General features: G+C 37.3%; 1 protein-coding gene across 2 annotated transcripts in view; it reads right to left on the bottom strand.

Annotated features, from left to right (window-relative positions):
- LOC132198389 (integrin alpha-PS2) overlaps window positions 1-26,145 on the bottom strand; it is a 43,253-nt gene that overhangs the window by 5,033 nt on the left and 12,075 nt on the right. The window contains exons 4-22 of one of the 2 annotated variants that reach the window (XM_059622404.1): window positions 22,850-22,970; window positions 19,343-19,404; window positions 14,374-14,422; window positions 12,494-12,565; window positions 10,399-10,574; window positions 9,344-9,553; window positions 9,181-9,283; window positions 9,023-9,120; window positions 8,120-8,256; window positions 7,763-7,929; window positions 7,552-7,700; window positions 7,279-7,499; window positions 6,914-7,157; window positions 6,444-6,613; window positions 6,200-6,378; window positions 5,998-6,089; window positions 5,261-5,623; window positions 4,697-4,840; window positions 2,649-2,879 (exon numbers count right to left, since the gene is read on the bottom strand). In XM_059622404.1, coding sequence (XP_059478387.1) covers window positions 2,649-2,879; window positions 4,697-4,840; window positions 5,261-5,623; window positions 5,998-6,089; window positions 6,200-6,378; window positions 6,444-6,613; window positions 6,914-7,157; window positions 7,279-7,499; window positions 7,552-7,700; window positions 7,763-7,929; window positions 8,120-8,256; window positions 9,023-9,120; window positions 9,181-9,283; window positions 9,344-9,553; window positions 10,399-10,574; window positions 12,494-12,565; window positions 14,374-14,422; window positions 19,343-19,404; window positions 22,850-22,970 — 2,988 coding nt within the window. The remainder of the gene's footprint in view (window positions 1-2,648; window positions 2,880-4,696; window positions 4,841-5,260; window positions 5,624-5,997; window positions 6,090-6,199; window positions 6,379-6,443; window positions 6,614-6,913; window positions 7,158-7,278; window positions 7,500-7,551; window positions 7,701-7,762; window positions 7,930-8,119; window positions 8,257-9,022; window positions 9,121-9,180; window positions 9,284-9,343; window positions 9,554-10,398; window positions 10,575-12,493; window positions 12,566-14,373; window positions 14,423-19,342; window positions 19,405-22,849; window positions 22,971-26,145) is intronic. The other variant, XM_059622405.1, reaches the window with a different exon arrangement.

Here is a 26,145-nt window from a genome sequence, read left to right as displayed (position 1 = left end):
ACGGTGGTGGAGACCACTCGCTCCAGAGGAGAACAACGCAAGAGCAGCGTGACGAGCCGCGCAACTTGCCACAGCCGCACCCTTCGCCGCGTCCTTCTCAGCAGCACCCCGAAATTGGCAGGCCAGCTGATTTGCCATTTCAACCCACGGATGACAACAGTTCAAGTGGAGAACCCCCAATATCACTGTTGCCTCGTTGCGACAGTAGATTAATTGGTGATTAATCTCGCCAAATGTGATCACAAAGATTCACGGCAAAACAACTTTTTCACACGTCGGTGGCTATTTACAAAGGCCCCCGAGGACGACAAAATTTAACTTCACAAAAATTTCATCTAAAAAAAAAAAAGAATTGGCAACACATTAAAAATAATTTCAAAATCAATTTCAAATCTGATTCGCAGACGCCTAGTAGTGTCGCGAAAAAATTAATGCTGCCAAGTAGCGGCTAAAATTAAAATCATCTGACACCGCCCAGTTGTGGTGCAGATAAATTGCCACTGTAGCAATTTAAATTTTCAAAGCCAACACAAAAAAAAGTTTTTAAAATGTTTGTCTCAAGTCCCAATTCAAAATTTTCCATTCGCCTAGTTGTGATTGCGAAAACTCTCGTTGCCTAGTCGCGACTAAGAGAGACGGTCAGTGAAATGCAGTTTTGATTGCCTGAGTAGCAAAAGAAAGTTTCTGAGCCCTCGTAGCTCTAGAAAATTTCACTGACCACCAAGAAAGAAGAGCTGGAAGAAAGAAGAACACGAAGACTCCAGATACACAATTTTTTCATGAATTTAACGTAAAATCATTTCGCCTCAAAATTTAAATTTAACTCTTTCAAAAAATTCCATTTTGAAATTTTTTTTCAAAAAGGGGCGGATATTTGAGACCAATAATTTTACTTAAAAATAAATTAATTAAATTCATTCAATTTATAACAAAAAATAAATTAAAATTAAAAATTCCACATTAAAAACAATTAAACTTCAAACACAAAACAAAACATTTTTCCAAATTTAATTTAATTCAAATCAAAAAGTAAATTCAAATAAAATAATTAACTTAATTATTTTATTCAAATTAATTAATATAAATTAAAGTCAATTAAAATCAAACAAAGATAGACGTAAAACAGAACTTTGTAAAATCTATAAGGCACCCAATAAAAGCGATGCCTCCGGCTTCTTTAAGATTTTAACAGAATAAGAGTGTTTCTTTTGTGTGTGTGCATTCCATCAACATCAACGCATTCCATCAGCGCTCTTCCATCGCACGCGACGCACTTAGCCCGCAAGTTGGTTAGGTGCGGTAGAGTGTATTGGCGATTCTGGTAAATATCGGCAAACGAGATGTGTCGTCGCTCTCACTGCTAGCGCAACGTTTCCCCTACGTCGTCTCCATTTCACTTATAGATTAAAACGTGTTGCAAATTAATTCGGAAATCAACGTTAGTTAAAAAATAATTGAATCAGAAAACTGCAAATATAAAATCAGAGACATAGTGAATAACCCCTAGTATTCCTATCCGTCTCATTCTTCTTTATTATTTTCAATATTATCTGTTCAATCTAAATTAATAATAACAATCTGATTTATATCTGATGGTAGTTTTTAAAAACATTACGATAATAATATTTAATAATTAATAAAAAAATTTATTCCATTTTTAGATGAATCAGTTTCCAATATATTTCCGATATTCAGTCATTTGTGAAATTAATACAAACTAGGTCATCAGATCTAGCAATTTCTACTTGAGACTAGTTCGTATAATTCTTGTGACAGCGAAATGGCGAGTTTCCGCACTGATTATTCAATCCGTATATTTTAAAGGGGGTGCCATTCTGCGCCCCTCGCTCAAAGCGAGAATAAGGCAAACAAACTGCTCTCTCTCGATAAATCAACCACGCTCTCCATCGTGTGACTTATGCTGACGAGCTCGAGTGGTTGCGTCTCACTGTCGTCTTTTTTGCTCTGCGCGTCCCACTTGTGCACCGGCATCCGCCCCTGCTCCATTATGATAATGTCCCGAGGCAAGCATATGAATTCCAAAGGGCGGAATGCGAGATGAAATATATTTGCTGAATTTTGCGGACGCCGATAAAGGATCCGATCGATTTCTCCCTCTGTGCCGAGTTTTGAAAGCCGAGATGCGAAAACAATCCCATTATTACGTGTTTGCGATGCTTCTACTTTATGACGCGTGAGTAACGAAAAGGAACAATCGATGCGTGCGCCAATAATAAAATTGTTCGCACTTGTTATAACTATGTTTTCGCTATAAATCATCGCCGACGACGAGCTGGCTGTCTTGGAAACATCCTCTCGGGGGACACATTATTGTGTTTGTGCTCTACCCCGACGGTCTATCAACACAATTGTGTACAGTAATCGATTTTTAATGTAAAAAGAGCGAAATAATAAGATGGTTTCCGAAACAAAGAATGATACTTTTGTAAAATAATTTTACTGCTTTTTTAATTAACAAAATTTTCATTTTAATGTAAAGTTCCTATTGTCACCCCATTTTAAAAGTTACCTCTCTTATTTGAATATTTTAATGATTATTAATTTTATTAATCAAAATTTATGTCTCAGTAAAAAATGGATAAAATCAGAATTTTTTAATTTAAAAAAAATTAAAAACTTTCACTTACCTTCCAGAGAAGGAAGACAAGGAGAATGAGGATGGCAGCACCGACGCACGCCGAAAGCACCACCACCCACCAAGGCACGTGTTCTGAAGGATGCAAGGGTGTGTCCGTCGAGATGACCTCGGTCATGACCTCGTACTTCTTGACAGACATGTATTCCGGCTGCCCAATGTAGGGCAGTTTAATAATGCGAGCCGCTAGCAGCGAAGACACTTTCAAGTTTTGGTGATTGAGCTGAAACAAAGTGAAAAATCCCTCCAATTAATAATGAAAGAACTTGGAACAAAAAGTGCTGACTCTCCATATTATCCCATTATTGCCAATCTTCACATTTATCCTTCCGACAAATGGCCAAAAATTCAATTTGACTGCTCGGTTTGAGAGCTAACTTATCGCAACGTCTGTTTTTTCCGAGCTCTTTGCTACATATTTGGCTCGGCGAGGCGGATTTCGATCAGCGCCTCGTCCCGCGCTCAGCCATTAATCACCCGACCGAATTTGCCAAAGAGATCGACCGAGGCTCGTCTCGCATAATGAAATTAAATTGTTTTCACCACTCAGTCTCACACTAATCGATTTCCCAGAGGACGCAAATGACGTTTTCCAATTTAAACTCGCTACCAACTCCGCAAGAAGAAGAATTTTATTTCCATCAAATAGCCTTAATGAGCGAAGATTTAATCATCAAAAACCCTTCGCCCATCCGAACTTTTGCAGTTAGCACCAATTGAAGTTCTCCAAATCTTTTTTACCAAATTAAAAGTAGAAAAACCGATTGAATAATCACATTAATTGCAAGAGACGACAAAAAAATGTTTTTATCTTTTTAAGAGGTAAAGTTCTGAGGCCTTGGGCGATTCAGAAGTTTGGCTGGCCGATAGTTTGTTCTACAATAAGATGTTTTACAACGACAGTCCATTTTTCAATCGACCTATCGAAGAGGCATAAATTTCGCCGCACGTTCTCGGATGACGGGAAAATAATAATAAAAATGTAATAGGTCCTATTTCTGTGAGAGTTCCATGAAAGTTTTTGCAGCGCGTTAAGTGGAGTTTCTGAGTGAAAGGTTTTTGTGGCTAGTGCTTGGGTAAAACTGTCGGTTTTATTGAATTTCATCTCGGAGAACAAGGAAAGCTTTTTGAAAAGTAATGATTGGGAAAGCTACGACAGCGGCTGAATTTCAATTTTTTGCTGACCGTGGGAGGAAAAATCTGTAGCAGAGAGAAAAGGAGAACCTGCTTATGAAAGTTAATTTTTCCATCTTACTAGGTCAAAGAAAAGTACAAAGCGGGCGTTGTTAGTTCAGGAAAGTCAGATACACACCAAGAACTCGCCAAGTTTTAACTGTAGAAAATACATCTCGATTTATTTTACAGACTTCAACAAAATGTGGATTATCAAACTTTTCTGTCAGTTCCAATGAGATGTCGTCCCAGTATAAACCGTCAATTAAAGTGCAATAAAAGCCTCACTCAGACAGAGTTAGACGCGAGCAAGAAACTTTTCTAAAGAGTGGTCTCTTCAAGAGTGAACAAATCGCAAAGGTATTCAGTGCAGCCAATTAATTTCCACTTTTAATGCGATCAAGTACCAGTCAATCAATTCAACTCCGAGCTCAAGTACACCACTCGTTTAAAGATAATACTGCCTTGAAAAGCAATCAGCTTGAAATGTAAATTAATCTTTTGAATGAGCAAGCAAGCTCGGATAAATTGCCTCTTCAATGGTTATTAATTAATTTTTAATTCGTCTCTTCAAGTTAAACAAAAAAAGAGACCTTTTTGCGCAACGCTTGAGGCAGAGCTTTTAATAAAATTCAGCCCTCTGTGTGAATATCATGTCACAAAGTGCTTACAAAGCTGCGAAAATTGTCATATGCCACTTTTGTGGTAAAGTTGTCAGCACCTCTAAAAAGTGGAATTAAATTTTCGGCAGCTCTCAAAGAAAAAGTTTCTACATTACAATTATTGCCTCTCTGGGCAAAAATTGCTTTGGGACAGCTAAATTTTAAATTTTTTCATCTCTCGCTTTTTAACTTTTAAGGAACTCACCGCTCTTAGCGTGTCTGCAAATACCCTGCCCCGCAGTGCCACCCACACCTCCTGGTCTTTGGAAAACGGTCCAACGATGCATTTTATCTTGGTGCACTGGGTTGGTCCGCATTTTGTAGCATCATCGAGTTCTTTCTGCTCGTCCTTAAAAAACAGAACAAATCAAAATATTGTTATTTAATATAATAATATAATTTTGTCTAATTTTTGACATGATTTGTTAAAGAATAAAAATATTTATCTTATTTTAAATCAGATGAATCAAAATTCAAACTACTCTTAACATTAAATTTATATTGCTTTTATTTTCATATAAATATATTTTTATTAATTACATTTAAGAGATTTAACTTTCATTATTTTATTATTACAAATTGAATTAAAAACAAACAATAACATGCAAATCAATAAATATTCATAAATATTTTCAACATCATAATAATATGTAGTTGTGAAGTAAAAAAATTAATAAAATTCCTCATCAATTTTCCATGCGAGTCTTCGCAAAATTAAATAACATTTAAATAAACTATCATAGCATATTATACAACAATTTTTGCTTACCCTTTCCGAGCCACTGTAGTCCTCATAACTTCCCTCTCCGCTGTAGTCGTTTTGTCGGCGCGTCCTGACCTTGCCACCTCGCCTTTGCTGCTGTTGTTGTTGTTGTTGGTGCTGCTGATACTCCTCTTCAGAAGTGTACTCCTTCGACCAGGAAGATTGATAAGTTGTGACAGTTCGTGTTCCGCTCCGGGTTTCCGTGCGAGAAGATTGATTTTGGGAGGAAACGCGTGAACGGTCGTAGGAGTTTGGTTTCTGCGAGCCACGTTCCGACTCCTTCTGCTCCACCATGCTGACCCCCAGGCGGCCGCCGTGACCACTTTCATCCTCGTCAGCGTAACCAAGATACGATTTCTTTTTCTCCAACTGTTAATATGGAATAATAAAATAATAAATAAAAGTGCGTGTATAATTTTTTAAATTAAATTCAGATATTAAAAAGTATTTTTGTTTTAAATTATGAAAATTATTTCATATTATCAATCTGCACTAAATAAGAGCCTGTTTCTAGAATTTCCTTTCAGTTCCAGTAACTCTTTGTGACCTTTTAGACAAACAAATTTTTTTTTATTCTCTTTAGTGGGCAGGAATCCAATTAATGCCACATTCGTAAAGAAAAATAAATGGGTCTAGTTTGCAGTGGAAAAAGGTTTTACAATTTGCAGGACGCAGCAACGTTTGGTCAGTAGCAGAAAAGCAATTTGCGGCTCCGTCTGTGCGCAATTCTCAATGTCTCATACCTTGACTCTCTTTTCATTCACTTTGGCCGCAATCTCGCACTTGATGGGTCCACTCGTCTCCGGCTGCTCGAGCAAGTAAAGTAGGGTCTCGCCTGCCAACAGCAAGGAGATTTTTTTTAGATTAAATCTTTTCACAAACCACTCTGTATCTCCATACATACATTTTTCTCTTTAGAATTTAAATAAATTTTGACAACTTTACCGTCAAGCGTGTATGAGGGCCAAATGAAGTAGGCCTCCGCCTCGAGAATGTTCGACGGTCCCTTGTTTCTGATGGCGTACATGTGCACCACCTGAGGGCCCAGCTGGCCTTCCTCTCTGTAGAACTCCCTAGGCTGATAAGCAGACGAGTTGTAGTAAAGCTGGGGCGGTAAAGAGGAGCTGAAAGAGAAACCAAATTTTATTTAATTTTTTTCATATTTTTTGCGCAAAGTTATAAAGCGTACCCTTCAATTTGGAGGTCTGTGTCGACCATAATTGGAATAGACACCGTTTTGTGGTTGTTCTTGTAGTTGAATGATTCCTCGGGGTTTGTGCTGTTAACATCCAGGGTGAAGTCGAATCGGGATGGCGTGCCCTGTGCCCAGAATGGTTGCAGCAGAACTTTGAATTTGATCTAAAGATGAAAATAAAAAAATATTTCTTTAATATACAAGAATTAATGTCATTTAATCTCTTTTTCAATATTTTATTTAATTTTCATTATTTATTTTTATTTTTTAATTTTATTGCAGAGGAGCTGCGGTAGCAAAATTAATGTTTAAATTCAATGAGAGTGCTTTTATTTTAATATTTTGTCCCACCAAAATCCCGCTGGAGTTTTTGATTTCATAGTAAACATTATTTCACGCAATTGAATCAACTTGGGAAATCAGCGTGCTGAGGGTTAATTGCATTTATAGGGTGATTGTAATACCAGCTTTCTGCTCGGCAGTGGATTTCCAATGTCGCAGCGCAGGGTGTTGTTTGTGGCGGACGATGGAGCGGAGCATTGAACTGCTACGGATGAATCGGCGCCGGAACGCTCAATATTGATGTAGTTCAGACCAGGTGGGATGGTCAGGTAGAACATAGATTCAAACGAGTCCTCGCCGTTGTTGAACACCTCCACATTGAACTCGAGACGCTTTTCAGATCCCAGCAGGTACTCGCCAACATTGCTAAAAATTGAAACATTTTTATTATTAGTAAAAATTCATTTCAATTAAGAGCTTTTTTTATTTTTAAATATTATTATTAATATAATTTTTAAATTAATTATTTATATCTTTTTAAACTTACGGGGAAGCTTCCATTTTCAGGTCGGGGACGCAAACATTATCAGGACCGCAATTCTTCTGAATGCTAATCGTGTCCTTTTGCACTTGACCCACATTCATGTCGAGAATCGGCTCCAGAGATCGTTGCGCTCTCCGCAGCAACTGGTTTGACGAGGTGGGTGATTTGAGCAGACTATAACGCACCTCCGCCTCAATAGGCGACAGCTTATCTCGAATATTGGGCTGAACAATAAATGAAATTAATCAAACCGTCTTTAAAATCACAACGGCGTACCTTTATATATGTTTGATACGTTCTGCAAAACAGAGATTTGTTGTTCAGTCTTATTGTTTGATTGATCGAGTTCCTGCCTTCTTCGTCCACAAAGAACATCCGCGGACTTTTGGGTTTCTTGGCGTCTAAGATGACTTGAATCTCAAAATCTTAAAAGAAAAATGATCAAATTTTTTATTTTTATTAATTAATTTCATGATTAAAAACTAACCAAGTCTCCTTTCAACTGTGACGCCGCCGTATTCAAAGCAGGCAGTGACTTCAACACAGGCCACTTTTGTGCCATCTCTCAGACGACATTTGAGATCGTCCAAGGCAATTTGCTTGACCTCTGAGCTAAAAGTCAGTTTTACGTCTACGTTGACGACGGGACGCGAACTGCAAAAAAAGACAGAACGTCAAATATTTGTCTTCAGCAAATATGTACATAATATTGAGCTCAACAAAGGCTATGAAATGAAATGCAAATAACTGTTTTCCATTGCTATCTGCGCAGAAGAAAAGTAATTCTTCAAAATTAAAATAAATTATCTATTCATTCTTATCAATTAAATTGAAATAAACTTACGGGAAATGGATAGCAGTGCTTGATTCATACGCTCCAACGAGAAGATCCGAATACAAATTTTCATCCAAGTCAAATCCTCCAGAAACAGAGAATCCAAAAGTGGCAATGTTCGGGCCGATTTCCTCAGCGAAAATAACCTAAAATCAATTTAATCTCGTTTAAATAAAGTTGCCTGCAGCAATAAACAGCTCCTCTGAGCGCCTGTAAAAAACAGTTTGCCGCAACCCGCGTTATTTCCATGCAGTGCGGTCTGCCTACTTTACGTTTAAATGAGAACGCCCGCCCCGCAGCACACAAAAAATAGACTAATCCCCAGTGCCGCAGAAAGAAAATTTCCATTCAGCTGGCGAGTGACTTTTTTCTTACAAGTAAAACTTTTTTTTTTTTCGTGCAAATCGTGTAATTGCACTTGAAGCCCGCAAGCTCTCGAAGTGGCAATAAGTGAGGACGAGGCGAGCTTTGCCAAAGAGGTGCTATTGCGGTAGTACCGAAATGTAGACCGGTGCACGTCTTTGGTTGGGCGCCTAATAAGACGAGAGAGTTAGCTGGAGTTCTAATCCTAATAGTCGTAAAGTTCAGAGCAAATTTTACGCCTGACCTTTGGTTCTAAATATCACTGAGCGGCAGTGAAACTGGTAGCCAAGAAGACGGTTTGCATAAATTAGCAGGGCGGAAATTTCCCCATATAAATCTGCTTTAGGGCGGAAAAGGAAAGACGAATTAAGGAATTATAAGAACGCCTGCTAACTAAAAGTAAGCGCAAAACTATGTACTTACAGCTGCGGGCTTTGCTCACAGGGCGCGAAATTAAGACTTTTAATTTATTCAATTCAATTCTTTTCTTTAAAAAAGACAAAATAAAACTGTCAGAGGAGAAAAGCATGCTAAAAATAAAAATCTGACCTGTGAATATTTCTCTCGGACACCCTCCGCCGAGCCATGATAAATGTAAACGGCGCCATGTTCATGGGGCCCATCGTAAGGGGCGCCAACAGCAAAATCTGTAGAAAATTAAAAATACATATTTTTTCCATTTACATATAATTTCTGTTTCGACCAACCTTCAAACCCGTCCTTATTGATATCACCGAGTCCAGCCAAAGACAAACCGAATCTCGATTTGCTCTTTTCTCCGTCACGAATTTCCATCTTGCCGAATTTCTCCTTTGTGAGATGAATGAACATTTGAGAGACCTTCTATAGAAAATTTGAAAGTTCTCTTACCTCTCGGCCCTGGTAGAAGATGTAAACTCGCCCTGTTTCGTATTTGCCCTCGTTGTTGTCCAACTCGGTGTAAAGAGGAGCGCCAACAACAAGATCTTGCAGACCGTCGCCGTCCAGATCGGTGGCGCAAAGTGAGTAGCCAAAGTAGGACCCCAGTTGAGTGCCAGTCACATTATGCGTATTCACCAGGTCCCAGGTGTAAAGCAATACCTATAGGAAAAATTAAATTAAACAATTTTATATATTTTTTTTTTAGCAATTTCAAGTTTTTAATAAAAGAATTTTTTAGTGCCGAAGAACGGTACTTTTACAAATGTTGTTCTGCAGAATTTGTAAATGTATATAGGCTGAAAAAGAACAGGGTGTGGAATATTTTTTTTCAGACTTGGCGACGACACTGTCTTTGTGTCAGTTAAAACTTTGTAGAAAATTATGAAACTTGGCGCGTGACCAAATCAGCAAAACCCCGACAAAAAAGTTTATTTTCTCATTGTTCTGCGAAACGAGTGGCAATAAATTGCATAATCGGCGTTGGATGCAGTGCAGCTGCTCAGAAACCCGCAAGGACTCTGAAAAAATCGGGTCCGGCGCGGGCATCTTTATTTATTTTAGCGCCGGACATTGACAGATATATCACTGGAACAGAGCAGACTGCTGAGAATAGCCCTTTCGGCTCACAGATCGCGTCGAGTCCACTGAAAGTGGAGAGAGAGAAAAAGAAGAAGCCACACAAACAACACAACTTCCGGCCAGGAGCCAAAAACACGTGCTATTTTTATTCCTTTTTCTAGTGTGAAATTTTGTATATGTGTGTATTTCTCGTCTAGAGCCGTTGGCTGCCAAAGCCAAGTCTAATTACCGTCCATAATTCATTCTGCCGGGCAGCAAAGTCAGTGGGTAAAATAAACTGGCCCGGTGATGCAAGAGAAGAAACAAAAACAAAACCACCACCGTTAGTGCGGATGAAATTTAATAATTTATCATCTTACAATCAGCCAACAAATTATATTTGAATGAGAAAAAAATTTAAATTTACTTTTTTGCTCTAATTTTACCTTTCCAAGCAGGGACGCTCCTTTTGGCATGCCAACTGCACACCCCTGACGACCCTCTCCGGTAAAGTCACCGGCCACAACGGAATAGCCCAAATAACTGTCGTCATCAGTGGCCGTTCCCTCCTTGGTTGCTTTCAAGTCAGGTCTGGTGTACAAACTCTGTGAGAAGGCCATACCTGAGAAATTATAATAATTCCAAATAAAAACCAGCCACAATTAAAAGTTTTTGATAATTATATATTTTTAATTTATGAAGAATTAGTTGCCAATTGTAATTAAACCTGAATAATTAGGATTGGAAATTTATTAAGATTAATAATGAAATTTCAGCACAAGTAAAACATTATATGTACAGATAACGAGTCACCACCAAGAATACAAGACAAAGGACAATATATTATAATATTTGAGCCAATATTACTAATGGCGATGTGTTGTGATGTTTTGTCATACATGTTGTCCAGCTGTATTTGGATTCGAGAACCACAAATTAATATGTCAAATCTATCTACTGGCAAGACGAGCGACGAATTAGCCGTGGTTGACGCAAATTTGTCGCAGAACCGCAATCATTTCAAATGAAAATCGTTCTGGTGCATCAGCTCACGTGGTCGGCGAAAGGTTTTGGTCCGACTAAACCCAAATCGAAGCGACCACAGACTAATTTTCCGCTCTCTTGCCGCAGTGTTAATTAAAGAGAGATGCATTCATTACACTCACAATTTACCTCATTGCAGCTGTTAAATGTCTGTGACCTTTGGGCAATTTCGAGAAACCCTTAAGTCTAAAATTAGCTATTCATGGAATATTAAAATATGATCAAATGAATTATTTTAAAAACTCTGCCACCTTTGTAATTGTTGGTTCCAATGTTGATAATGGTACTGATCGATCTAGCAAGTTAATATAACCCAATTATGTCAGATTTTTAATAATTTCCGATCCCAAATGTCCTTGAGTGAGATTATCTCCCGCTTCAGTAGTAATTAATTCATTAATAATCGATTCACCTTCCTGCCGACAAAGACCCCTCCTCCCAAACTATTCTTCTCAATTTTATAATAGGCGTCTCTCAAAATCAATATTCAAATGACTCAATCCATTGAAATGTGTCCCCTTTGTAAAAATAATTTGCAATGTATGATAAAATCGAGAAGTTGGGAGAGCGGAAGTTGTCGTCGGGCGAGCGAATAAAATAAAATGTTAAAGCTCTTCATCTCAATTGTTTTGAGACGATCCAATAAAATATGCTGTCCGTCGTTTACATTGTGAAGTGAATTGATTGCGGAATATAAATAAAATTTATCACCGGCCGGCCGGAGAGTTATGAAATTTGTGTGTTGCTGGTATAAATAAATTTAAAGTGATGTTGAGTAATTTATAGCGAATGACCGATAATTGAAATACGTGTGCGTGTTTGCGCAGAGGATGCGTCAAATTTATTGCCAATTTATTCTGATTAGACCGGCGTAGGTCGACACGCGAATGAATTGATCATTGTTTGAATGATGCTAGTTTTATTGCGCAAATGACCGATTAAAACGGTCCGCGGGAAAATTGTTTTAATTCGATAACAAGGGCTGCGAGAGGCAAATCACAAAAATTTGCTTTTGTTTGTCGTCATCCAACAGTGACAAAGGTTAATGTCTGCTGATGAATGATAATTGAAAAGTGTGTGTTTAAAAACACGGTTGGCGCTTTCTGAGTCTGAAGTGATATTTTTTTAGCCACGCTCGTCTACAAAGTCCTGTGAGTCATGGTTGGCGCAGATCTTTTGGGACGTTTCAACCGTGCCAAAAAATATATTTCTGGTGTATCTCTTATTTTTTTTAAAAATATATATAGGTGAGACAAGGAGTTCGACAAACGTGGAACAGAACGGCACAAAACGCGAAAAAAGTTTTGGTATATCAAAAAGTTGACGAATATGAAAACTGCACAAAAATGTTTGTGTTTGAAAAACAAGGACTGCACTTTCTGGAAAGAGTTTGAGATTAGTTTTTTGTAGGTTAAGAGATGTCTCGTGTCCATCTTCCCTTTTCCGTTTGTGATTGTGTGTTGGTTGATTTTGGTTGGTTATTGATTGGTGTTTTACCTGATGCCAGAATCGCCGATCGTGGTGGCGGCAGTAATTCAGGCCGTTCTCCGCTAATTGAATACATTTGTCCTGAAATTGACATTGCCAAGAGAAAACCACATTTTAATACACAGCTAGCAACAAACTATCGAACAAGCTTCTGCGGTTCGGCACTCCTAACTTTTAAGACGATCGACCCCTCGCTCGATGTGATGCGTATCTTGAACTGTCTGAGACTTTCCAAACCAAACGTAGCATTTTTACACAGATTAATTTTTAATTTCATTCACAAGTTCTTTAAAGTTTTAATATCTATATTTATAATCGGGCAGTTTTGGCGTGTTTTTATTATAAACCATTTTATATAAATTTATTTACTAAAAAACCATTATTAAAGCTGATGATTGATGAGGAAACCCAAATTTTGGGGCAGTGTAGGAATATTAATGCAATAAATTATCTAAAAATAATTTATTATTATTAAGTGAATTATTTATGAGAAAATTTAAATTGAGCAGCAGGCGTGTGCAATTCAATTACTTGATTTAAAAAAAGGAGTGGCTTCCATTTTAATTTTGATGCCATAACAAGAAGGTGCGAATTGATCAAAATTTCGTTCACGAAAGCGATAAATGAGCCACACCTTCTTGCTGGCGAGAACAGAGATTTTAATTTCCCAAAGTACGCCGCGAATTTCTCGGCACGTATTACTTTTATCTCTGCGTTCGGCGCGAAACGAATAATGAGAAACGTGAATAAATGCAGCAGAGTGGGTGGGTTTGGCAGAATGAAAGAATTAAAAAGGTGGCGCCGGCCAAAATAAATGATCTCTTACATCCGCCGCGTATTACGAGACCTCTTTAATACAATCAACACTCTGTCTGCCGGAGCGTCTACGTATTGGAAGAGGAAAAAAATTCAGTGCGCTCAAACAAAGTTCTCTGCTCTTCTCTTTCCCATCAGCAGAGCACCCCGGAATTGAGTTGGCCCGCCGATGAAAGAGCACAAATTAATGCTCTTTTTGTGCCCTGGCTGACATCACCCTTGTCTGAGCGCTTTTTAGATAGAGCTCTAGTTGGCAATTGCCACCGCGACTTTATTGTCGTCGGGTGCAAATGATATGGGAAATGTGTTGCATCTGGAGCTCTCCAGCCTATGCGCGAAGAAATAAGGAAGAGCGTTGAACAAAAAAAAAATACAAATTTAGTATGGAATTAAAAAATAATAAAAAAAAGAATTATATTAATTCATATGATAAATTAGATTTACTGTAACCAAATTAAAAACCCCATTTTGAAAGATTTAAAATTTGCAAAATTAAAATGAATTTTCTGTAAAACATTTCAACAGAATGGCTACAGAATAGACAGCATTGGTGGTCTGTGGCCTTTTCACGTCTTTTTCTGGCTGCCAGCCCATTATAATCCCCAACACTGTCTGCAGATATTCACAGGCGTCCGGGTATCACAGTGATGGTGTGACAATCCAAAAGCCGTTGGTGCCCCAAAGTTATCTCCCCCTGCTATTTCATTGTGTTTTCTCCGTCTTTATTCCAGCAGCACGCCTAGCCACTCTTTCATTGTGACCTGCCCGTGAGGATTATTATTTAGGTGTTTATAATCCCAAAATGGATTTTCCTCTTTCACACGTGTCCGAGGACAAATTTCAGCTTCTCTTTTTATTTAAGAGTATTAGTCTCACACGCAAAACTAAAGTGAAAATAAAATAAATAGAGAGAAAAAAATAACGCGACTCGCAGAAAATAAAATTGAATAAACTAAAAAGGGAGATGTATTTACAGAAAGAAAATAAAAATGTATGCATAAATAAACTACCAAAAAGACTCTCTAAAAAATCCGCATCACAAGAAAATGACCACGCAATTTCGATTATCTTACCTTGCCAATAATAGCTTCCAGGCGCCCCGATGAACAGTCGTTTTCCGTCCTGCAACATCGAATACACAATTGGTAAAGAACAAAAGCTTTTGCGTACATTACCTTAAAAGAATTAAACTAAAAGCAAAAGAATACATATAAGATTTTCCTTTTATGCAAATGACGGAACGGCGCCTGGCCGTGAGGGGGCAATAAAATTTGCGGCTTTTCAGACTTGTCTCCGCCATAAACTTTGACCTTTTTCAATAAAAACAAAGAGAGCGCCCGCCACGGGAGCAACGCGGCGATTTTCAGAGATAAGCGCGATAAATTTCCATTACTTAATGAATCACCGTTCTAGCATTCTTGCGCAAGTTATAAATGGGCTCCTCTGGGCCAGAAGATCTGCACAATGGCATTCCTTTGAGTGCCCAATGGTGCTCACATGAATCAGTTCAAAGAAGCCACCAAGCTTGAGGTTTTTCTAGTTTTATTGCCTTTAAAATAGGCGAAATGGCTTTATAAAAACTATGAAGTTATAGTAAAAATATATAGCTTCATATAGATTTAAGTCAACTAAAGAAGTAGAGAGGCACTTCGTATAAAAAAATATTTTTTAATGGAAATTGTTTAAATTTTTAAAATAATTTAATAAAATAAAATAGCTTAAATTTAAAAAAAAAACCTAAAAATAATTATAAACTTGTTTTACAATAACTAATTTTATAATTTTTTGTAGAAAATGATAATAATAAATAAATTTATTACTATTATCAACTTTTTCTAGTAATTTTTTAAGCTTTATTAACTAATATAAACTTAACTAGTTTGTGGTTTTTAATAAATTAATTATATATAAAAATCCAGGATAATGCGAAGTATAACAATTGATATCAATTTATAAATTGAATTTTTTCTGAATTTTTTTGTCGCCGATTGATCTACACATCAATACTTTTGCACACCTGCAACCAGTGCCAAGAGCAGCAGATTAATCTTTATCAATTTGGCATGGAGACTAATTTAAACGGTGAGAATTGGCGCCCGATTCATTTTTTCCTCGTGAACAAAGAGGACCACCGGACGCGGCAATCGAGATTCCCTGCTCTCTACAATGTGCAGCATAAAATGATGATGATAAAAAAGTACGTCAGAAGAGCTCGCTGGCCACTTCGGTACATAAAAAAGACCGTTGATATCACGGTGTTGGAATCTAAGATACGTGTTTCCAAAGCAAAATATGCCTTCCACGGCAGGCAGCAGAAAATAAAAAGCCATCTCTTGCCTATGCTCATATCCTTTAGTTTTTTTCCTTGGGCCGACGTGAGCTGAAACTTTGAAGTATCAAATTCCTCCTCCATCCTGCTGCGAGATGCTGCCCCTTTTTTATGGTACATAATTTCTATGATTTCGTCTTCTGTCAATTGCGCCGACGAATAATAAAAATATTTCGGCACGCACCGTTTTGAAATTTTCGCTCTCGGAATGGTCAAAGCTTTGAATATGTCCAATAAAATTATATGAATGTAATTGTTATTGCTCGGGTGGCGTTTTATGTCACTTAATTACACTGCCTGACTAATCGTTTCATGGAAAAATTGCACGAAGGCATTTTTATCTCATGAATAATTTCATAGAACCAAACCTCTCTGGGCGAGCTCTTGGAAAAAAATTGAACTTTATATTGGTCCGTTTGCGCACATTTTATATTCTGATCGCACGGCAGTCTGTGAAGGTTTCATTGTTGCAAATTTTATTTCTGCATTTCAGATGAATTGTCGCCTCACAACGCCAAGGAATAAATTTTTATATACGCCCTTCGTTATTCAAAAGAATCGCCTCTGTGCAGTTGCTTGAAATATACTCATAAATCTGTGAGGAAAAGAAGTTGCTTCCAACCACTTCTTTATTCGTTTTTCTATTGCACACGGAACGTTCTAAGAATTTTTATCATTTCCTGCCAGCAGAGAGCGCTAGAAGAATCAAGCATAGATTATAATCTGGGGCTAAACAAACCGCGCACGTGGAATATGTGTGACAAATTATTATACAACTTTTGATTTCCGTGCCCGGTCACTTTGAAAACGAGGCCTGCATGAAAATTCGCAGTAAAATTGGCAGCAACGCGATTGATTAATGTGTCCAGCGAAACGTGAGCCAGCCTGAATTTTAATTGGATTCTCCAAATCAACTTTCAAGATGGAGAATAGAGATGGAATGAGGTGGGGAAAGTATTTTTGAAAACAGCTCAATTCATCATTGGACCACTCCTGCCACCAATTAAAATTGCAAATCAATGTAATTTGTCAAACTCAGCAACTTTCTTACTTCTCGGTGATTTATTTTAAATTACGTTTCAAAAAAATTTTCCTTTTATGATTTATTTAATTTTCCTATAATAATCAAGCCTATAACTTTGAATATTGCTTTGAAAAGAGCAGGGAGTGACGAAGCACAACCAATCTTGATCTTCATTATGTATTATTAAATAAATAACACGCAGCAGCTCCTTTTGATTCTTGTCGACGACTTTTGCACCATTAGCTGACAGGAGCGGAGCCAAGTAACTTAATAATACATCACCGCTGCTGAATTGTGTCGGTGAGCGAGTTGATAATACTCATAACGCATGCAGCGCGAATGACACGAGAACGTGAGCTGTTCGGTTTGCATTTGATGGCTGTATTATAAAATTGAAAAGTTCAGAGCGTCAAGATGGCTACAGCAAATCAATCACGCGATCATTCTTTTGGAAAGCAAAGCAGTGGTTACTTTATTATATGTAATTTTTTGGTTATTAAATATCATCCTAAAAAGAGACTTAAAAATTCAGATAAAAAAAAATTTAAAATTATTTAAAAATTCAAATTAATTTTTTTCTGTTACAATAAAAATATTATTGAAAAAAAAATAAAAATAAAATAATTTATTTAAAATTAAAACCTGAAAACCTTGAGCATTTGATATGTGATTGTTTTTAAATTTAAATTTACTAAAAGATTGAAACCGGGCGAACCTCGTTGCAAAGAAAAAATGAAAAAATAAAGGACAACTGACCCCAAAGGCGACCTGCGGTCTGCTGGTACTTTAAATTTAAATTTACTATTAATAATTTTAATATTTTTGAAATTTTTAATGCTCACTGCGGTGGATAGTCTTTTTGATCTCAGAACTTTTTCGAAATTCATGCTTGTGGTGGTGCCGTTTTGTCCAGCAATGCTTTTTTTAAATCAATTGACCAGTTGAATGTAATGTAACAATGCAAACAAATTAACAACATTAATTAAATAAATACGCAATTTTATTGCAAAATTTTATCAATTTTTTTGTGCGCGTGAATGTTTTTATTTTTATAGTAGCTTTCCTTATGAGATTTTTTTAAATTTTATCTGAATTAAAAAGATTTAAATGGAAGCCAAGTTCAAAATGAATACAAAAAAATCAAAGGAGATCAGGGAGGAAATAATAGGGAACCCCTAGTTGTTCCTCTTGCAAGTCGAAATCACCAAAGATACGTGAGCAGTAATCAAACTTGAGTGGCGCTCGATCTCGCAGCATGACTTCCCGGCCGAGGCTCACAAAGGAAATTATATGCAGGCCGCAGAGAATGGCGCCTTGTTGCGGCTGTCAATCACCGCGGCCGCGCTGATTGTTTATCGCATTGTGCTTCCAGAAAAGAAGCCACCCAAATTGCCAAGAGAAATTTTCAATTAATGTCCGCGCGCGCGACTCTCATTGTTGTCCAGTTCGCGCCGTAATGGACCGTGGCAAGAGTGGAAAAGGCTGAAAAATTCCATTCTGCGCCTGTTCTCATCGCGCGGAATATAATAAAAATAAATGGACACCGCAGCAGTGGCGCGGTGTCGGTTTTAATTAAATTCCGTTTGTGTCACTTAATACCCGGTGCCCTCTCCTGTCTGTAATTAATTTTTTGTCCGCTCAGGTATTTCATGCCGAATCGAGACCAGAATGGAAATTGGAATTTCATTATCCACGGGTTATTAACTTTTCTATTATTATCCGCGCACACAATGCCGCTGCATCTTCTATTCAGGGAGAGAAAAAGATGCACGGCTCCTGAGGCACCAGCACCGTCTTTCGCCTATTGTGCATTTTGCAAACGCGTTCTACCGTTGAAAAACGTTTGAAACAAAAGAATATAAGAAATGAAAAAATGATTAGAGAAGTGCGAAAGTATTTTAAGCATTCATTATAACAAAACTGTAAAGCTGCATTTTTTAAATAAATAAATTACGAGTAAAGAGAGCCATTTTTGTATTTTTTAAATTTGCTAAGCTTTTGATTAACAGAGAAACTAATAATTTAGCCAAGAGACAGCTTGATCTGAATAATAATCCATTAAAAAGTCCATTAGGAGGAAATCAGAACATTTTCAAACAAAGATCCTGCATAAAATGTGACATAAAAACCTTCAAGCAACAGCTCCTACTCTAATTGATTTTTGATGAGAGAATAATTTACGGTTGGAATGATCAAAAGTTTACACTGAATATATTTATAAAGGACTCTGTGTGGTGTGTCTGCCCATTCCATTAACTACGCGGCTAGAAAAGGCAATAAAGCGCCGCGCAGAGAAAAGAAAGGAGAGCGCGCGCGTTTTATAAACAAGTAACAGTGGTGGAGGATATCCTGATAAGGAGCATTAACGAAGTCCACAGAGGTTCTCAACGGTTTTGTTTGTTTTTTAACTCTGAGTGAAAATAAATCTATGAAATGCTTAGCATTGTGAAGTGTTCCAGCTTAATCGTATTAGAAATTTAACCGACTGAACTTTCATGAAAAAAATTAAAGAGAATAAGGTAAATAGAAAATAAAAAATTCTCTAAGTTATTCCATTTAAAAAGATATGTCATAAAATTCATAACAAAATTTCCTCTTTCATTCTACAATTAGTATAATTTTGTTTACAATTAAATTTAATTTTTTTGCAAAAAAAAAATATGCAAATAAAAATAATCATTGGTCTTACCTTTGAAATGTCAGCCCCAAAGCCAGCTTGACAGTATCCTTGTCTGTGGTAACCCCACTGGTCTGCAAAGAGAATAAAATTAATTCAAATCATTTTGTAAAGCTATACAATATTGAAAATATAACTTTCAATATAAAATATTAAAAATGTAAGCTTAAAAATTTACTGAAACCATTGAAAAATAATAATATTTTCCAATACAAATTATGAATGAATTTATTAAAGAACACCATAGGTGTGCGACATAACATATATAAATTAGGAGATCATTTCTTGACGAGCTGCTTCACACAAACAAAATACAAATTATAAGTTTCTTTATTCTATTGCAAGGCAATACTTTTCCTTAATAAATATTCGCCCTTTGAATGCCTGCGATTTGCATTTTGAAGCATTTCATTTTGGATTTTCTGTTGATCTAAAGAATTAAATAATTTGCTCTCCCTAGGAGTTTTATTGAGGATGTTCTGCTCTCATCTATCGAATGGTACATGGTCAATTTTTTCCTCAAAGGAGACGCGATACATCACACATGTGGCCTTTGATGAAAGCCTATTTGCTTGCCATGGCTCGCAGAAGGTGCACGTGACGAATTTTTCCATTAATCCAAAGCAGATTTTTTCAGGAACCATGTGTGGCGTCGGTGAAAAAAGCTGGCCATAGCGAGAGGCTGACAAATTTAATGCAGCATGCTGGGTGTATTAAAAGACTTCCTGTTTAATGGGAGCGCCTGCCTGTGCGGAGAGAGAGAGCTAGGCATTTTCCTCTCCAAATGGCTTCTGACCCGCAGGTACACCCTTAAAAAATGAAACGTGCGCGCTGCTGGTTTTGTGGAACTGCACCCCGCAGCAGAACGGCAGCCGTAAGAAGAAAAAACGTGAAACAGATGTGCTGGAATAATAACAAACAACTTGTCTTCAAACAAACTCGGCACACACGCCTCTTATCAGATTGGTCTGGATGGAATACAGGATTGGCTTATTAACCACCCACTGAATAATTTTTGCTTCTTAAAACCGCTTTTTATTTCGAAGGGGAAAACAACAAGAACCACATTCAGATCAGATACTGTGGAGATAAAGAAAGAATTATGAGATGTGTTAAATATAAAATTTGCTAAGCATAAACAATTTAAATGTTGAACCAGTTATTAATTTTTGAAATTTATTTAGTTTTCTTTTTTAAATGAATAATAAAGTTGTATATTATAATTTTTTAATTTTAATATTTTAATTATTTGATATTATTTTTGTTCAGTTTTCGTCACAATCATAATGTTGATATTATGCAATTTTAAGCAAAAAAGTTGTTTAATAAAAAATGGATTTTTATATGTCAAACGGCTTTGAAATCTTAGAGAAATAAATTTGCAGAAAAAATCTGTATAAATGTGCACTGTCTTTGTTGCTTTATAAATGATAGATTTCTATAATAAATTGCCTGCATTTATAATGATTTGATACACATTATTACGTTTTGTAACGATGAAAGGGCACGCATCTCTCCTGCCCTATAATAGGTTCTAATGTTTGTGCACTGTAAACAAGCGATTCAGGAAACTAATGCCTTTGACCTAATAATGCAGTGAGTGACCTCCACGGGCCTTTTACTCCACGCATATAACAGCGCAGGGATATAAACCAACTCTCGGCCGGCGTCTCCCCCTGTTGAAATAACCGCATCAATTTAACTCCCACATGCACTGTCTGCTATCTCGGCACGACCAAAAGAACTGCATCTCCCATATAGTTGAGCTTTTTTTATGATGTCCGCGCCGACGCGCTTTATTACATTAAGAAATTAAAATCTGAACTAATTTCCTTTTTCGGCCGACACAATCAAGGGTTCAGAATCTGAAACACGCCTGACGAGGGGCGTTGCTAATTGTATATTTTATTTTTATTAAAATGTTAAAAAAAAAGGAATGAGAAGAGCGTCTCTTCTCTGTTAATAAAGTTATTCCGCGCGAGATGAAAAAAAACTCGAGATCTCTCTCTTCTGCCTGTTCTGTTTTATCATTTATGGGCGAGGACAGCTAGCGCATCATCATCATCATCATCACCACCATCATCTCTCGCCGGGTATAATGAAGATTTAAGTGTAGAAAGATTGAAGTGCGCATTAATTATTTCAGCAATTTCCTGCACTTTTTTAGCGATGAAGGGAGCCGCGTCGTTCTTTGTTTTCGCTCATTATCGCGACAGGCTGCAAGAAGAGCTGCTTATTTGCAGAGTCTGACAACTATATTAATGAGCGGAGAGCAGTGAGCATCAAGTGCTAAGAAAGAAAAAAAAATGATAACTCCAACACCATCTACGGAGCAAATAATCAAAATATATACCGCTGGGTGATGAAGACATTATAAAACTTGCAATTCCAAGAAATTAACTTTTTTCTGCATTATGATCTACACAAAATTTCTAAGAAAAACTTCATCTAATCAGAAATGAAGATTTTTTCAACTTAGGTTTCTCTTGTTAGTTGAGGAAAAATGGGCCTTTACTCTGCTTTATTCAATATCAAATCCCTGCTCTCCGAGAAAAAATTTGGCCAGCAAAAATGTTGAAAAAATGTGCTAATGGAAAATGTAAATTTACACGTTCATTCGAATAGCGTCAGAGGTTATACATTTTATGTTTCGCTTGAGGAGGAATTCAAAATTTCAAAGCCATCTGTTTCTGCCAGATTTTCACAAATTGGTCCAAAATTATCAAAATAGCGTGACGAGTGCAACTTCCGGTGGGCCATAGACAAACTTTGCAGCATCCACCGTGGGGTAAACATGGAAATTCGTCACTTTTATGCGGCAGGTGCAAATTATTCGAGGTCAATTAGAAGTCTGTTTCAAGCATAGCTAGGTGGATCCGCGCCCAAAAATACATTTATTATAGCGGCATGCGTACGCCGACGCCAACGCACTTCTGCTGTCTGCGCGAATGATAACCAAGCCGAGCAAGAAGTGGTCAATGCGGAGGCTGAGCAAGTTTCTACGCACTACCTTTTTGGCCCGGCTGAATCGCAAAGAGAGGAGAGAAAAAATTAATTTTTTAGCGCCAGTCTGGATTTGATTCATTTAACTGTAGCATGTGTATCTGTCAGCAGCCCAATAGATGATAAATTTATAATTTAACCAAAGGCGTAAAATATAAAGATGAAAAGAAAAAAAACTTGAATAGGTGCAAGTTTCTAGTTAATTTAATTGCTTCTTTGTTGTCCCTTCAAAAAATCCCAAATAATTTAATTGGAATAATTTTTTAAAATTTTTTTATTGTTATTGATTTTCCCGCTTTTTTCTTCTTCATTGTAATATATCTGGTTTCAGACTGACGCGCGTCTTTCTAAAAATAAATTAGAGCTCTTCGAGATGCGGTCCATTACCGAATGCTGTTTGCAGCAGGCGGACGTTTGCTTGCGGGCTCGCTCTCGCCATAATTACAGTGATTGACAGCAATGAGCCCGGCGCTCGCGGAAAATAACAATATTTTTTCTCTTGTAATCTCAACTTACCAGTTCTGCACGGCGAGTATTCGTCAAAACTTGAGGAGCTGTTGCGGGCCACATAGCAAGTGCCGACTGGTTCTCGACGTTCCTTGTTGGAAGAGTAATAGACGTACCGAGGCGCGCACACCTGAAATCAAATTCGGGCCAATTAGCGAGGAAAAATATAAGAAAAAACTGTTTTATTTTTTTGCAACTCGATAAATCCGCATGCACCAAAAATAAAGAGGTCTCAAAATTATACAGCCTGCGGTTTGAAATATACTAATTTCAAGACGCCGATCGCAATCATTACCCGCAATGACTTCGAAATTCGAAAGGCGTCTAAATTAATACAAATGGTGGAGAGTTGCGGTGCCGACAATGGGTAATATTATTATAATGAATGACTGTTGGAAACAAAAAGCGACTGCTGCTGGGACCGTGTGCAGAGTTCAAAAATTTATGACGATAATAATGCCATAGAGTGTCTTGGCCTCTAGATTAGGGCCGCGAAAGAAGGAGCAAAGTGGCTGGATATTGTTCGGTAAGAAACAAATCTGACGGCTCTGATGGTAATTATCGCCGCCGAAACGATTGTGCGCTGCTGATGAAAGGATCATGGGATGGAGAGGGATGTGCGTCTGTTGGAGAACAATGGGGGCGCAGTCAGAATGATCTGCCACTGCCTTTATAAGTTCTGGAGATAATAGACACGAAAAATAAATGATAAATGAAAATGACAGGCATGAGGGATATAAGAGGAATATTTAAAACATAAAAAATTGTTCAATATTTAAATAAACCTAAATAAACACTAGGTTTTTGGAAGAATTCTTTTTTAAAGTATGTAAAAAAATTGTTTTTTAATTTAGTTAATAAAATATAAATATTTTTTAGTAATAAGAAATTAAATATTTTAAATTATTATTTATTCAATTTAAATAATTTTATTCATTTTTTTGTCAATCTTAATTTGAATATCTAGATATCAAAGTAGTAACTAATTATTAATATTATTTATTTATTATTATTATTTTTTTTTTAAATATTAATGAGTTAAAATCATTAATCCCGGCTCCAAGTTATTGCTTTTACTTTTAGAAATAAATGCGTCAAGCTTGAGCAAAATCAGACGTCAACCGTGAGCGATAAAATCACTGAGTTGGAGCGTCGAGTTCAATTAAAGAGCTCTTTTTACGACCCATCAAGAGCAGCCCCTGAATGAAGCAATTTCCATATAAAGGTAATGATCAATAAATTTCACCACATCTATAAAAACGCTATGCTCGGATCTTCTCAAATATGAAAAGAACAAAGGCACGCACTCGGCGGTTTCACACACAATTTGTAAACAAGGTGCAAATTCACTCTTGAAAGGCGTGTGCTCGTTTCTAGGCGAAATCACCATAAAGTAAATCAACATGCAAATTGGACGCTGCCACAAATAATAAAAAGCTAAATCGTGCTCTCGGCGCATCACGTACAAAACACAATTAATGCTGTGCGCTACGGCCCCCTCTATATTTTGTATAATACACTCTCCCTCGAATGTGCACCGACAATTTGAACGAGCCCGCATCAAAGAGTCTAATAGACCACGCCCTTAAAGGCCACTATTTGATATTAAAGGTTTATTGCACAAAGGGAACTTTCGGCATAATTGAAAATCAATATAAAACGCCGAGACTAAATTGGAGTTCTTATATAATTCCCACGCGTGTTTTTGCTTGGACTGGAATAGAAGCTGTATGAGATTACTTTGAAAAATATATCAAAAATATATTTTTAAATTTCAAAACGACTTTCAAAACCTTTTTAGATTTTAGATCAAACGTCTATTGCGGTTTGTACTTACATTGTACACATATGTTTAGTTGTCTCTTTGACTGTGACACAGTTGTTCACATTGGCATCAGGGTAAATTTATTATGCGGATTTAAATAATAGTATCTCGTTACATTGAGAGACCGAATCAATCTTTCGGTTCACTGCTGCTTTCCCTCTCTGCAGTGCGCTCCTTTGTAATCTTAGACTCTCTGCTTTGTGCGAGTTGAGTGTAGAAAACAATGGCTTGGTACACCACAATTACTGTGACATAATTGGGCCTATACTTTTGACCATCCGTGACCTTGTTTGGCAACTTGTTGGAACGATGAGCCAACTCAATCAGAATAATGCACACTTGAAAGGGCAATTTAATTCTTGTCTGCGTCTTTCAAATGATAGTGAGTGGGAGAATTTTGTTTATGAATTTGACATCACGTTCTTTTGTCAATCCTATACTTGAAACTTGTCTCATTGTTGGATGCTAAACAGGTGAGTGAATCATATTATTATGAAGTAATAAAAATGCACAAATAGAACACCCTCATAAAATTAATAAACAATATATTTTCTTAGAGTAAAATTAATACAGTAAAATTTGCAAGGTAAAAAATAAATTGGTTGATAAATTAGTTCATCTGCAAAAGTGTATCGTTCTGCCAAACTCAGCTAGCCACAATTCTTTACGTTTCAACCACAGCATCAAGTTACTATCACTACATTTGCAAAACAACCAAAACCGCCGAAACGGATACCTCTCTTGGACAGTGAATTAAATAGAAATGACGCATATTTCCATTTCTCAAGACGTCAGTAATTAAAACAACCAAAACCAGAAGTAGTGGTTTACGTAATCACTCGTTTTTTTCCATGAAAGATTAGCACCATAAATAAAGATCTGCCGCAAATTCCACCTTATTTAAAAATGATTCATTGAAAAAATGAATCACACCTGTTCTGAAAATATGCAAATTTAACATATTATTTATTTTAGAGTTTTCCTGCTCGCACAACGCTTAGTAATGAGTCAATGTTTCTTCCAGAGCTCACGGGAAATAAATCTCTCATTAGGAAACACTCATCGGGGCAGCGAGAAGGGAACATATATTGGCATGGACGAAAAGGGAGAGATGAGTGTCTTTTTTATTTGTGTGGGAGACGACGAGAGACGCGGCCGACGAGGAGCGCGTTGGTGTGCTGCGGTGCAGACTCACTCACTCACTCGCGCACACCCATCCATCGGTCCGCTATTTTGGGCCGGTAGCGCCGAAAATAGGCACCGACGCCTCTCCGCAGCGAGAGTCGCTCTCCTGCTTCTCGTCGCCGCTCTCTCGCACCGAATTATGCATTTTCGACGGTGCCAACCAGCGCGGGCTGCTCCTTCGTTAATCGCGCACGCTGGATGCACCAAAACGATAAATGGAGCACGGGGCTGATGCCCCTGCAACTCTTGAGCTGGGCGTGTGTGTGCCTGCTATTAATACAGGACGGGTGATCAC

This window comes from Neocloeon triangulifer, unplaced genomic scaffold (assembly GCF_031216515.1).
Source record: "Neocloeon triangulifer isolate White Clay Creek 2 clone unplaced genomic scaffold, ASM3121651v1 ptg000012l, whole genome shotgun sequence".
NCBI lineage: Eukaryota > Metazoa > Arthropoda > Insecta > Ephemeroptera > Baetidae > Neocloeon > Neocloeon triangulifer.
This window is presented reverse-complemented; position numbering and strand designations above follow the sequence as displayed.